Genomic DNA, 13,468 nt, shown 5'->3' with positions numbered 1-13,468 from the left:
TTCTACTGAGCAAAGCCAGCCTCACCAACAAGAAACTTGAAAAACCCTCCACAAGGGAATTCCAGGCTTTGATGATTCGATTCTTTGGGGATCCTGACCCTTCCCCAGTCATCGCCCAGCTAGTCTGGTGAACCACACCTTCTACCTGTGGAAAGCAAATCTGGCTTGACCCTGCCCACATGTTAAGGGTCCCTTCTCTTAAAGAAGTCCATCTGGAGGGATCAAGAAGAAGGGCCTTCTCCGTGGTGGCTCCCTCCCTATGGAACATCATCCCCATGAAGATAAGATTGGCCCCCTCGATAGGCTTGAAAGGCCCTGAAGACATAAATTTGCCAGGTCTGAGGACCCCAGGGTGTTACGGACCCCATCAAGTGGTTAGTTTAATTGTTGTTGCCAGGGAGGTGGAGGGCTATTGAGGTTTGTATTGAGGTTTTATTGTGGTTTGATTGCTGTAAGCCGCCCAGACTCACAGTAAGCAAGCTGGGCAGTTCTTAATAAATAAAATGAATATATACTTTTTAAAAGCAAGAGATATCCTTGTTTCATCCATGACCTGTGGATTCCTGAGCACGCCACCATATTTTTCATTTTATTTTATTTTTATTAAACTTAGCAGCCGCCCATCTTACCACAAGGCAACTCCTTCAAAAGCAAACAAACAACACAGAATTTCCTTACCTTGTTCTTGCTTGAAGAGAATACTATACTGAAAGGGAGAGGAAAAAAACACGAACAAATCAACCGTTCAATCCTCTTTTTATATAAAAAAAGTGACAAATGTCAAATTGCAAAGCCGGGCGATGATGTCTACTTACCTGAGTTGTCATTTTTTTATTATTTTTTTTCCTCTCACAAACCGATTGTGTGCATCAAAGCTCTGGAAGGATAAGAAACTGCTGAAGAGAGAAAAAAATACGTTCCATTAAATATGCCATCAATTATCCGTTCAATTCAAAGTCACCATTGAAAAAGATAAAATGAGAAATAGAATAGAATGGAATGGAATGGAATTGGAATGGAATAGAATATAGAATAGAATAAAATATTTTTTATTGTCATTGTGTAACTCACAACGAAATTAAGTGCTACACACTATACACAAGTAAAAACCACAAATAAGCACATACATTATATACAGCAGCCATGATTAAAAGGCAACAAGCCCAGATATGGAGCGGGGGGGGCAGGCGGAAGAGCCCAGATGTGGGGGGCAAGAGGGGGTTGCTATGGAGACTGACGCCCCCTCCCCTTCTTCTCCCCTCGGTCGGCGGCCCCAGCAACTCACCCGCCGGGGCTGCCCGTCGCCGCCCAGCGCTTGAGGCGCTCGCTGATGACGACACGCCTCGCCACCGAGATGGCGGCCAGAACGGCGGGCGGCGGCGGCAGCTCGCGAAGCACGCTCTGCTGCCCCTCGGCGGCGCGGCAGGGAAGCGCAGGTCCGGCTCACTTTGGCGCCTGGATCGCGGGGCGTTCGGCGGATTCCTCGGAATCGCCGGCTGAGCAGGGGAGGGGGGGGGATCCAGGAAGCATTTCTCAGCCCCCCTCCCTTGCCAGGGGGGCGCCCGAACGACTCTGCAGGTCTTGCAACCCGGGAATTGCATTGCGGTCCCAATGCAGGCGTGTGCAGGGGCGTGCATGCACACGCGTGGGTCCCCTGCTTGCACACCCCTTTTGCTTTCCTGCATCTTGACTCATCCGAAGTCGGTGTTTTTTGGATTTTCCCGACTGGAAGCCCAGCCAAGCGCCCCGTTCTGGGAGGGGCAGCTTGCAAGGTCTCGGAGCTCTCCCCCCGCCCTGCTGAAAGAGAGGACTCCCCCGCAAGGACCCGCTCCCCCCACCTTTGCACCCCATTCTTAGGACCCCCTTCCCTCCTCGCGGCCGGGAGAGAAGGAGAGCAAGGATGGGCTCCGTTATCGTCATAAGACGAGACTCCCTGCAATAGTAGCTTTCTTGGCTTTTCAGGGGCTTCTGCTGCCCCCCTGGAGCGAGCCCAGCTTCTGCCCCCAGGCCTGCTCTTCTCTTCAGGAAAAACCCTAACTGGGATTTGCACCTCTGGATCCCTTCTGCCCCACATCTGCAGCCCCTCAGCCAGATGTCTTCAGTTTCCATTCTGCTCTGCCTGAGTCAGCCTGGCAGATTCTTCCTGGGGGGAAATAGAAGAGACTCGAAGGAGCCCGTGGGCGCATCCTGGAACAGTCACGTCTTTTCCAAACTGCCTTTGATATGGCTCATAAACCTGGTTGGGACCAGCTGGAGAAAAAGGAAATTTTAAAAAACAACATCATAAAGGCTTGGAGTTCCATTCTTCAGCAAATCTCACTGACAAAAGAAACAGAAGAGCAACCTATTAATGTTTGAATAAAATGAAGTATCTTTCCTCCCCCTGTGCCCCATTAGCGTACAAAGCTTCCTCAATTCACAAATCTTTGGTCTATTCATCCTTTGAGTTTAATTTGCCAGCCTCAGCATCCTCTGTGGATCTGAATTAAATAGCCCGCTTTCTTTTAGGTTAGATGGTGGGCATAGATGTGGCAGAACCAAACATATATTTCTGAAACACCATGAGAAGAAAGGTTATTTCTCACATTCTTTAGCAGGTTGACAATTTGGGATTGGAGCTGATAGCACAAATCTTGGATTAAGAGATTGTGATAGCCATCAGATCTTTCCTTTAACCGTTGTGATGCTCCTGTTGAGTTTCTTATTGAGCCTCGATTCTGACTTACGTGGCAAAAATCACCTTTTTATCACGTAATCTCTCTTTCAATGCATCAATGCAGCCTTATCAGCCTATTATTTTGACTGCTGTCAGATTATTCATCCAATTAAAAAAATAAATCTGGAGCCCCTTGAAGGGCAGCTAAATTTTGTCTCGCAGAACTGAACTGTCCAATTACATATTGAACCCTGAGGTTGATGCAAATATAATTTTGATAGGCTTTTAACTCGTCTTGAGTTAGTTGGAGGTTTTAAAGAAGCATTCCTTTGTCCCTTGGGGAGAAGTCAAGATCTTTCCTAATGTGCAATAATTGAGATAATTGGCTGATGAGGTTTCTCATTAGGACAGGAAGATGGGCTAACCTTTCACGAACAAATCTCATTTAGGGAGCTGAGACAAAGAAGCTCATTTGGCATATGGAGCTGCTGTTTTATGGAAGATGAGGATGGCCAGCAGTCAACCAAAAGTGGCTTTTTTAAAAAAAATCTGTTGGAGATGTGGAAAAAAAGGCTCATTTGCAAACAGTTCGGTTCAGCTTTGATTGTCCCAAAGGTGCTTTTTCCAAAGGGCAACTGGACTTTGTTTTTTTCCCCTTGAAAACATTTCGCGTCTCATCCAAGAAGCTTTTTCAGAACTTCAAAGGAAAAAAAACAAGAACGTCCAGTTGCCTTTTGCAAGAATTTGCAAAAGCACCTCTGGGACTATCATGACCTGGATGACTGAGAATCTCCATAGACATCCAGCTTTAATAATTATTTGCATCGTATTATCTAAGCAGCAGGTTAAAAAAAATATCTTTAAGAAATTCTTGAGCTGCAAGGCCAGCTATTAAAGCGATAAACTTGATGAATGTTTTGATTAAAACATTGCTGTTTTGGATTTAAGAAAAAAAAAAAAAGAGGTATCTTAGAATGGATTCAGGCTTGTCTGCTCTCCCAGCTTCTTCTAATGCAGTGTTTCTGAATCTCAGGAAGATGGGTGGACTTCAACTCCCAGAATTCCTCCTGTCCGCAGTCTAATTAATTCAACTAAATCTAAAGTCAGCATCTCAGCTTCATCCCAGGGAGATCATCATCTGTGAAGGCGTCCAGTTACCATTGCTATCCCTCCAGAGCTGCAGAGTTCTCCATTCTGGTCCAATAAGAGCAGGGACAGCCAGTGAGAGTCACAAAAGTCAAGATGTCTGTTACCGCATGCTCAAAGCTCCACCTCTTTTACATACGTCACATGGGAAGGGGTGGGGCTTGGATCCCAGAGCCGGGAGAAGAACTCTGGATCAGAGATGGATAATTGCCCTGGAGCTGATGCGCTCAACAAGCCAACTCTTGCCATGTTAGCAAGCCAGGGTTTCTCTGCATTAAACATACTCCATAACAAACACGATTTGTGCACTGGGAGATGTCCATTCGGTCTGGTGGAAACATATTGGCAGCCACAAAGGTCCATACTGCCCAATCGGGGAGATCAATTTTAATAAATCGAAATAATTACAGTGCCCATAAAAACCAGACAGGGCTTTCGCTGTACGGGGGGGGGGGGCTGTCATCTTGAACGTTTTGACCATTTGTGGTCAAAACAGACACTCGTGTTAGTTTTGCCATTGGGAACATGTACAGATATTCCAAGACATTGGAAAGAGGAGGAAACACCGACCCCCCCCCAAAGAAGTGGCTTTTGTTAGCATTTTTTTACAAGGTCCATTTCTGGCTGCTGCTGCTCCAGGTGCCAAACGCAACACACAACAGTGTCGTTTTAATGAGTGCCTCGTGCACAATGGGCAGCAGGGCAGAAGTGCCCAAATGCTTCTTCGGTTGCATCCGTCAGATTACATTTCCCCGATTGTCAGTCGTGGGGAGCCCCGCTGTCAATTTAATTTGGCAGCTAAATTTACGACCGCCTTCCTGCCTTCCAGATGGATAATTTATCTGTGTCACAGGCCATTTATTACTTTCTCCTCCTGCTCCAACTTTCGATTTATTCCCCGCCCGTCCCTTTCTTGGCCAACACCTTCCTAATTCGCACCCCCTCCCGGTGATCTCTCCTGACTCCACCGTCCTTAGTCCTCGGTCAATAAACGCTGGGGGACCCTTGGAGAGCCATTAGGGAGGGATGATTGAGTGACCCGGCCCTTTTGTCTTGCAAGGCCTTGCCAAAAAAAGATGGATGAGATCCATCTGTAGGGAAGAAAGGAGGGCCAGCGGGAGGGGTGGGATGGGGTGGTGGACACCGGGGTTCAGGTGAAATAAAAGAACTGCTGAAGACACACGCAGGGAGACACGGACAAAGACACACGGCTCTGGGTCTCGAGTATTGTAAGCCATCCGGTGTCACCCATGTGGGAGTTGGGCGGCGATATAAACTGGTTTAATAAATAAAATAAATAAAAAGCAGAGTCCGGTTTGGAGGCCATGGGGATGAATTTTATTTTCTTGAAAATGGCCTCTTGGGGGACACAGGTGGTTGGGGGGGTGAGGGCACCTGGATGGAGGAGAGGGGAAATCTTGGCCTGATTTTTCTTCCTTTCCTTTCCTTTCCTTTCCTTTCCTTTCCTTTCCCTTTCCCCTTCTCCTCTCCTCTCCTTCCCTCCCCTTCTCTCCCCTTCTCTCCTTTTCCCTCTCTTCCTCTCCTTTCCTTTTCCCCTCCCCTCCCCTCCCCTCTCCTCTCCTTTTTCCCTCCCCTCCCCTCTCCTTTCCAGGTCTGCAGTTTGAGGCAGGGTGGCGGTGATGTTCTCTACACCAGGACCAGCTCCAACCAGGGTCCTGCACAAGGAACCAGAGCAAGCACAGAAGAGAGAAACAATTTCTCTTCTTGGTTCAGCATTCTCTGCTTTCTTTGAAACCTCCAGCCTTTCTGTGGCTGAGTTACAAGCCCAGTTTTGGCTCTCTTGGGTGGAAAAATGGCCTGGCCATCAAAGCAAGAAAGGACGGGGGAAGACGAAATCCAGGGGTGTGTCAGGGCGCTGAAGTGTACGATGGACGGCTGCAGGAGCTGGGGAATGTCTAGTGTTGTGAAAAGAAGGACTAGGGGGGACATGATAGCAGCCTTCTAGTTTTTGAGGGACTGCCACAAAGAAGGGGGGGGGGGTTCCATCTATTTTCCAAGGCGCCTGAAGGCAGGACAAGAAGCAACAGATGGAAACTAATCAAGGAGAGAAGCAACCAGGAACTAAGGAGAAACTTCCTGACAGTGAGAACGATTAACCAGTGGAACTACCTGCCTCCAGAAGTTGTGTATGCTCCAACACTGGAGGTTTTTTAAGAAGAGACTAGACAGCCATTTGTCTGACATGGTAGAAGGTCTCCTGCTTGAGCAGGGGGTTGGACTAGAAGACCTCCAAGGTCCCTTCCATCTTGGTCATTCTGTATTCTAGATTCAGGCCCAAATATCCTCCCTGGAATGGAGGGAGGGGAGACTGAGCGGCAGGGAAGGTTCCTCGATAAACCCCACGTCCTTCTCTCACCCTTTGGAGACACCCCCCAAAAGCAGCATCCTTGCGCCATTCAGCGCTGGGCAGAAGGGGTAAGTAAAGGGGAGCTTCTCCCCCTTCCCCGTGTCATCACCTCCTTCTCGGTCCATGAATCTTCCAGCTGCCTCCCAGCTGCAAAGCGAGGTACAATGTGATGGGGGGTGGAGGGGTGGGAGAGCGCTGGGAGGAAAGGCTGGGAATCTCCTTTTGGGGGAAGACCCAGGCGGCCGGTGGCTGGCCTGGCGGGATGATGGGGTAGGGGATGATGGGGAAGGGGATGATGGATGGGGATGGGGAAGGAGGGCACTGCTGGCGGGGCGCGTGGGTGGGTGATGGATGATGGGGTGTGGGGGGGGGGTCGGAGGCGTCGCTTGTGTGCCCCGAGCGGAGGGGGGGGGGGATAGAAAAGAGGCAGATGGATGGATGGATGGGGGGAGGAGGAGGAAGAGGGAGGAGGGAGGGGTAAAGGAGTCCCTTGGCCAGTTCGCGGTGCGGGACAGACGGAGGCAGAGCTCCTGCGCCTCGCCTCGCCTCGCCGCTGCCTCGCTCGCCTCTCACCCCGTCCCATCCCGGACCTGCCTCGCCTCCACCAGCCATGCCCAACTTCGCCGGCACCTGGAAGATGAAAAGCAGCGAGAATTTCGACGAACTCCTGAAAGTCTTGGGTAAGGCGCGGAAAGGGATGCTAGCGAGGAAGGGTCGGGTGTCATAAGGCTCTCCAAGGCGCTAGGCATCAAGAAACCTCGCCAAGTCCCCCCCCATCCCCGCAAGCCGTGTTGGTTTACTCACGAGTCAACGGGGAGGGAGGGAAGGACGGAGGCAGCCACCCCGGTTCTTCGAGAGGAAGCGCGCTTGGAGCCGATGGGGAGGAGGAGGAGGAGGCAGAAGCGGGTCCAAGGCGCGTGAGAACGGGGCCAGAGGTCTCTTCTGGGGGGGGGGGCTCGGGGAATTCTCGGAGCGAGGGTGTCCCGGCTCGGAGCGCTGCTCTTCCCTGGCACTCCTATGCCCCCCCCCACTTCTCTACCCCGAAAAGGGGAATTTAGACGTGAAGGGGGGGGGAACCCAGGCTCCTATGGCCAAGGGAGGGGCGCTTGCTCTCAAGTAAACCTGCTTAGATCCCCCCCCCTCGCCCTTTGGCCAGCTCTTGGGGTCCCAGGTCCCCCTGGGTGCCTCTTGCACAAGGGAGCTGCTTGGAAATTAGACCTCTGGGTAAGGCCGGTCAATGCAGGCGCCGAAAGGAATCTCTACCCTGTCGCTTCGTCGTCCCCCCCCCCCAATGTCTCCCCAGGAGTGAATGCTATGCTGCGGAAAGTGGCCGTGGCCGCCGCCTCGAAGCCCCACGTGGAGATCCGCCAGGACGGGGACCAGTTCTACATCAAGACCTCCACCACCGTCCGGACCACCGAGATCAACTTCAGAGTGGGGGAGAGCTTTGATGAGGAGACGGTAGACGGAAGGAAATGCAGGGTACGGCAACCCATCAGGCTGGCTTCCTCTGAGGTTGGGAAGTCAAGAGAGGCGGGGTGTGTGTGTGTCTTGGGGGCTTCTTCTTTCCAAGCTTGAACTTTGGGGCTGGAAGATCACAACATCCCAGAAGATGACACACGCCCTGGGGATGAGCGGTCCTCCTAAAGCAGAGGTGTCCGACCTTGGCTACTTTTAAGACTTGTGGAATGGCCGGGGAATCCTGGGAGTTGGAAGTCCCCAAGTCTTAAAAGTGGCCAAGATCGGACACCCCTATCCTATGTGTTCTCCGATCTAGATCAGTTCCATGGAACTTCTCGAGAACAACACAGGAGGGTTTGGCCCTTGTCCTCTTCTTAGGAGAAGGTCTTGAAGTCAAGCTGGATAATTTGACCGCATGCCTCCCCCCCCCCCCCAAAAAAAATGTGCTGGAAACGCCGCCACCATGCAGAAACGCCTGGGAAAAGACTTGGTGGGATGAGTTGACCCCATTTAGCCCCAGACATCACATTGCGATGGTGTCTGACACTAACCTGCCGCCTCCTCAGCTTTGGAGGTAGCAAGATATCCATAATCCAGTGGAAAAAAAGAGCAAGATTACCAACAGGCTAGGAAGGCACATAAAAGTTTTTTCTGCATGTTTTCTTGTGCACCTTAAACATAGATGCAGAGAGACACACATCCCAAATAGGGAAGACTAGGTGAATTTTGCTCTCCCCACAAGCCACAAACCAGGGCACTAATTTCTTCAAAAAACAAGTTTGCTCTTCTTTGTGGGCAAACCGGAGCCACAAAATTTTTCTCGCTTCCTCATTGGGGATCTTCTAAAGACAACAACTCACCTTCCGTGAGCTGTGCTGGGATTCCCTGGACTGATGAATCAGGATTTTGTGCAGGAAAGTTTTGCTACTGCTTTCCTGCCATAAAGCATCCAGGGAATCAGGACGCTGGACATCCTTGTCCAATGGCCTTGTTGTGCTTTGGGATTTCCCCTCCGGCCTCATCCAACATGCCCGTCGTATCATATTTGCACTTCAGAGGTCCCTTTCAGATTGGCAGTTTTCCAAAGAACTGCCCAGCATGGCAGTTGAAGAGCATTTTGTTTTTTAAGCATGCAACTTTGATTTGGCTTTGGGAAAGATTTTTAGGGATGTCTATTCCTGTTTATGGGGAAAGATTGGATCCTGAAGAATATGTGTTCTTGAAGTTCTAAGAGATCGGACAGCCATCTGACTGAAATGCTATAGGGTCTCCTACCTAAGCAGAGAGTTGGACTAGAAGACCTCCAAGGTCCCTTCCAACTCTGGCATTGTTATTCTTACCCTTGTTATCACCAGGAATTCTCTCTGCCTCAACGAGGACACCCATTCCCACCAAACCAATTGGTAATGATGACCCAGCGTTGCTTTTTGAGTCAGCGTTGGCTCCTCATGATTCACTGGGCAAGTCCCTAGAATCTTCTTGAGAAGATTTTGGAAGTGGTTGGTCCTTGTCTTCTTCTTCCTAGGGTGAGATAGAGGCATTGGCTGAAGGTCACTCGGCTGTTTTTTTTGCCTAAGTTGGGACTAGAACTCACCGGCTCCTAGTTTCTAGCCAGGAAGTGCCTCAATGACTGCACAAACTGGCTTCTTTCAGAAGTGATATACCAGCGAATAACAGTTGTTGAGCTAAACAAGCAATAGGCTTTGCCCCCAGGTCTTCTGCTACCCTTCTTGGAAGTAGAAGCCATTCTGCCTGCACTTCTTGGAAGCAGTTGGGGAAATGGAATGTTGAACTAGAGCTGGCTGGGGAATTCTGGGAGTTGAAGTCCACCCATCTTAAAGGGGTCAACGTTGAGAAACACTGCCTTAGAGTAACGGGCAGGGATAAGACTGAGAATGGGGTGCCCCACAGGCTGTCTGTTCATCAACTTAAAGAGAAAGATCATGATTAAATTGAATTATTGGGGGTCATGGATGAAGACAGTGAATGGGGAAGGCGGAAACAACAGAGTTAAACAAGGTGTGGCATGCAAAGAACCCACAAGAGAAATAAGTCATGTTCCTGGAAACTATCAGAAGAATTATACCCAGTTTCATGTGGGTTGTGGCTTGATCCGATGATCCATTCAATCAAAAAAAAACACAAAAACCTTAATTGTCTTATGACGCCCGGAGCAGCAATTTTCCCAAACTCAAAATGGAACCACCAGCCAACACTTTGGCTGAAGGAATCCAACAGGGCAAACTTTTCTCTCTGGCTGGGCTTGTTTGATGAATCTGGCCTGATGCAATTTGGCATTAAATTCGGGTTTTTTTTTAATTTAATGATAAAAGTCTGTCTGGGATGTTTCCCGGAGAAAAAGTAAGCATCAATTCTGGGAGGTCTGGAACCTCAGACGCAGAAACATCTGCCCAACTGCCAGATCTGACCAGCAGATTTTTCTTTCTTTCTTTCTCGATTCTCCAGAGTTTCAGCCTTTAAGTCCCCCCCAGCCCCAGCCCTAACTGGAGGTTAGGCTATTCTGAGCTGCCCATGAAGTTGAACCAGGGTGCTTTGCTCTGCCTGCTTCAGGGATGGAAATTCATCCAATTCAACAATACAGATGTTGAAAGGGTTGCCGCCAGCAGTTTCTCCCTGTTGCTGGACTGCGACCATTATCCTAACATCTGACTTCCCACTCCCACGAAGCACAATCTTTTCTTGCAGAGTTTGGCCACTTGGGAGAACGAAAACAAGCTTTACTGCAAGCAAACGCTTCTGGACGGCCAGGGCCCCAAAACGTACTGGACAAGAGAGCTGGCTGGAGAGGAGCTGATTCTGGTAAGAGTTTTGAGCTTTAAGGAGGCCTGAGCAACCCCCACCACCCCAAGCTTAAACTGGGTGGAGGGCAGCTGACAGCATGGCTGGGCATTTTGACGGCTCCATTCTGTTGTATTCAAGCCTGGAGTTTGGCGACAAGGTTCAGACAAGGATAAGAATTAAAAAGATGGCATTCTCACGTTTACCCCATTTTTATTTTATTTTTTAAAAAGGTGCTTTGGAAGTGACAGGGGTCAGCCTCTAATTCCCCCTCCCCCGTTAAGTCCGTTCCACCGGGAGAAAATTGCAACGGAGATTTCGACCTCCATCTGAATATTTTAAACGATTTTTCATAAGGGAAGGGCCTCCAGCATCCATCAGTAGGAAAGCCAGTTTTGTCCTCCTCCTCCCTTCTCTAGATCTCTCTCAGACACACACAAATGTCCACATGTCATAGTGGGACGCAGACCAATGAACCTTCTCTCAAACTGAGCGCCGCAGGTGAAAACACTCAAACATCAAATCTGAAAGTTCTGACAGGTCTTTGATCTAGAGCAGGGGCAGGCAACCTTGGCTCTTTTATGACTCATGGACTTCAACTCCCAGAATTCCTGAGCCAGCAGGAGTTGAAGTCCACGAGTCATAAAAAAGCCAAGGTTGCCTACCCCTGCTCTAGAGCGATGCCAACATTCCCCCCCCCCTTAAGGCATCTCTTGGGCCCAACCTAGCTTGAATCCTGCATCTACATGTTCTGGGGAAGCATCCGGAAACCAACTCTGAGCAATCGAGGTAAGTCCCCGGCTTACGACCACAGCTGAGCCCAAAATTCCTGTCACTAATTGAGACAGTTGTGAATTTTGCCCCATTCGATGTCCTTCCTTGCCACAGTGGGCGAGGGAATCACGGCAGCTATTCCAGTTAGTAACAGCGTTGTTAAAGTGAACCTGGTTTCCACATTGACTTTGCGTGTCACAAGGTCGCAAAAGGGGATCGTGTGACATTGCCAGCGTCGTAAATAGGAAATCAAGTTGCCCAGCATCTGAACTTGGATCACGGGACTGTGGGGATGCTTCAACGGTCATGCGAAAAACGGTCCTAAGTCATTTTTTCCCCAGTGCTGCTGCAACTTGGAACGGTCACTAAATGAACAGGGGGAAGTTGAGGACTATCTGTATATGAAAATGGAAGGTGTCCAGACTCGGCAAAATCTTGGCAGGTGTTTTTGGAGGTCTTCAAGTTCTAGGTACATTCCAGCAATCCAAGATCTCTCATCTTTCCAAGAATCAAGTCCAGATGCAGAAAGACCCAAAGGTGCTTTTTCAGGAAGCAACTAGACTTTGTTCTTCTTTGAAGACGTTTTGCTTCTCATCCAGGAAGCTTCTTCAGTTCTGACTGGATGGTGGGGAATGGAAGGGGTTTCTTTAAGAGACTTTTGAACCAAGGTAAAAGGCCTCCAAGCGGGTCAACAGCTTCTCCCCAAGCTGGTGCCTTCTGCGGAGGTTGGTTTTCTAGTCTCAGCCGGCAAAGTGCTCCCCAACCGTGGTGGTCTTCTCCACGAGAGACTGTCAGAAAGTCTTCTGCCGGTTTCACGTTCTCCTTCTCTTCTCTTTGCAGACCTTTGGTGCCGATGACGTCGTATGCACGAGGATTTACACGCGAGAGTGAAAAAAGGCCAACCTCTGTCTGCAGGAAAAGTGGAGGATCAACAGCAGATGTTGTGAAAAGTCCTGCAGAGTAAACATCCTTGCGTGTTGTTTTAACGGGCTGGTTCCGGCATGATCGTACATGTCAGTCTCAAATCCCAGCTCGCCAGCCCTATCTCAAGTCTCTCTCCCCCACCCCCGTTTTGCTTAGATTGCGAATCCAGGTCCCTGTAGAATTTGTGTGTGTGCGTGCGTGTTTGTGGGTACAAAAAAAAAATCCTTTCATTTTCTCCGCTGCTCACTGGTATTTATATAGCTTCACACTTGTATGATCCGAGCAGTGATTAAAATCCCTTGGTTCTTGTTCAGCACGCTTCGCAAAACGATGTTTCTTTTACATATAAAAGCACACCGAGACAAGTAAAACAACACAATGGGAGGTGTAGAAACTTCAAACCTTTACTACAATAGGCGTCTTACCTAGTTGTTTCAGCCTCATTTAAAAAAAAAAAAAAACAGCTTTCTCAACCAGCAGGAATTGCTTGGTGCTGTGTTTTGCACAAAGCTGCTTTCTGTTTAAACTTAAGGAATTTGTTGCTGTAAAGCGTTAGTGGAAATCAGTCCCCATAGACAGGAGTTGTTGTTCTCTGCCCACATCACAGTCAACTACCTAATTATGGCCTCTAAAGTTGGAGAGTATTTCAGGTCAAGCCATAAAACCCAGGGTTATCATTTTGGTTATACCTTTCCCATTTCAAATCATGCCCTTCCGTGTGTTTTTCAGATGACTGTACTAGTTCTGCCCCCAGATTTAATTTTTGTAAACGAGGAAGTAGAACTTAATCCAGAAAGAATAAATGGAAGAGAATATTTGTAGCTCAGGGTTCAACTGTAAGGTCCTTGGTGCTCTTGTTGTTGTTTTCTTGTAAACATTTCAATATCCAACTAGGTAACATCATCAGTGCTACAAAGGAGAACCCCCCCCCCCCGTCCAGCACTGATGATGCTACCTACTTTGGAAATAAGAAAAGTTTAGAGAACACCAAGGACCCAAAAGAACCATCTGTGCAGAACAGTCTTTTATACAAAAAGTTCCTGAATACAGAAAATCAGCAACTTAAGGAAACATTTATCCTAACTTTCAATGCTCTAGTGCAGTGATGGCGAATCTTTTAGAGACCCAGTACCCAAATTACAACCCAAAACCCACTTATTTATCACCAGGTGCTGGGTGGGCATGGCCATAGTGGTCATGGCAGACTGGGTAGGCGGGGCCAGGGCAGCAGGGGCCAGTCCCTCGCCATCTCCAGGGCACGGCACGCTTGCCCACAGAGAGGGCTCTGAGTGCAGAGGTTCCCCACCACTGCTCTAGTGGCATTCCCTTAAGGTGCAAAT

General features: G+C 49.1%; 2 protein-coding genes across 5 annotated transcripts in view; one reads left to right on the top strand and one right to left on the bottom strand.

Annotated features, from left to right (window-relative positions):
• Positions 1–1,342, bottom strand: part of WDR61 (WD repeat domain 61) — a 6,763-nt gene extending 5,421 nt beyond the window's left edge. The window contains exons 1-3 of one of the 4 annotated variants that reach the window (XM_015816297.2): positions 1,286–1,342; positions 816–896; positions 679–706 (exon numbers count right to left, since the gene is read on the bottom strand). In XM_015816297.2, the coding sequence (XP_015671783.1) occupies positions 679–706; positions 816–827 (40 nt within the window). In that variant the 5' untranslated portion in view covers positions 828–896; positions 1,286–1,342. Of the gene's footprint in view, positions 1–678; positions 707–815; positions 897–1,127; positions 1,145–1,285 lie in introns of those variants that run through there. The other 3 variants (XM_015816314.2, XM_015816305.1, XM_015816323.1) reach the window with 3 other exon arrangements.
• Positions 1,343–6,746: 5,404 nt separating this feature from the next.
• CRABP1 (cellular retinoic acid binding protein 1) lies at positions 6,747–12,438 on the top strand. The gene is made up of 4 exons (XM_015816355.1): positions 6,747–6,850; positions 7,474–7,652; positions 10,338–10,451; positions 12,045–12,438. The coding sequence occupies exons 1-4, from the start codon at positions 6,781–6,783 to the stop codon at positions 12,093–12,095; spliced, it is 414 nt and encodes a 137-aa protein (XP_015671841.1). The 5' UTR covers positions 6,747–6,780; the 3' UTR covers positions 12,096–12,438.
• Positions 12,439–13,468: the final 1,030 nt, after the last annotated feature.

Source organism: Protobothrops mucrosquamatus, unplaced genomic scaffold (genome assembly GCF_001527695.2).
Source record: "Protobothrops mucrosquamatus isolate PMUCROS unplaced genomic scaffold, P.Mucros_1.0 scaffold_112, whole genome shotgun sequence".
NCBI lineage: Eukaryota > Metazoa > Chordata > Lepidosauria > Squamata > Viperidae > Protobothrops > Protobothrops mucrosquamatus.
Note: the sequence above shows the minus strand (reverse complement) of the source record. Positions and strands in the feature narration are given on the sequence as shown.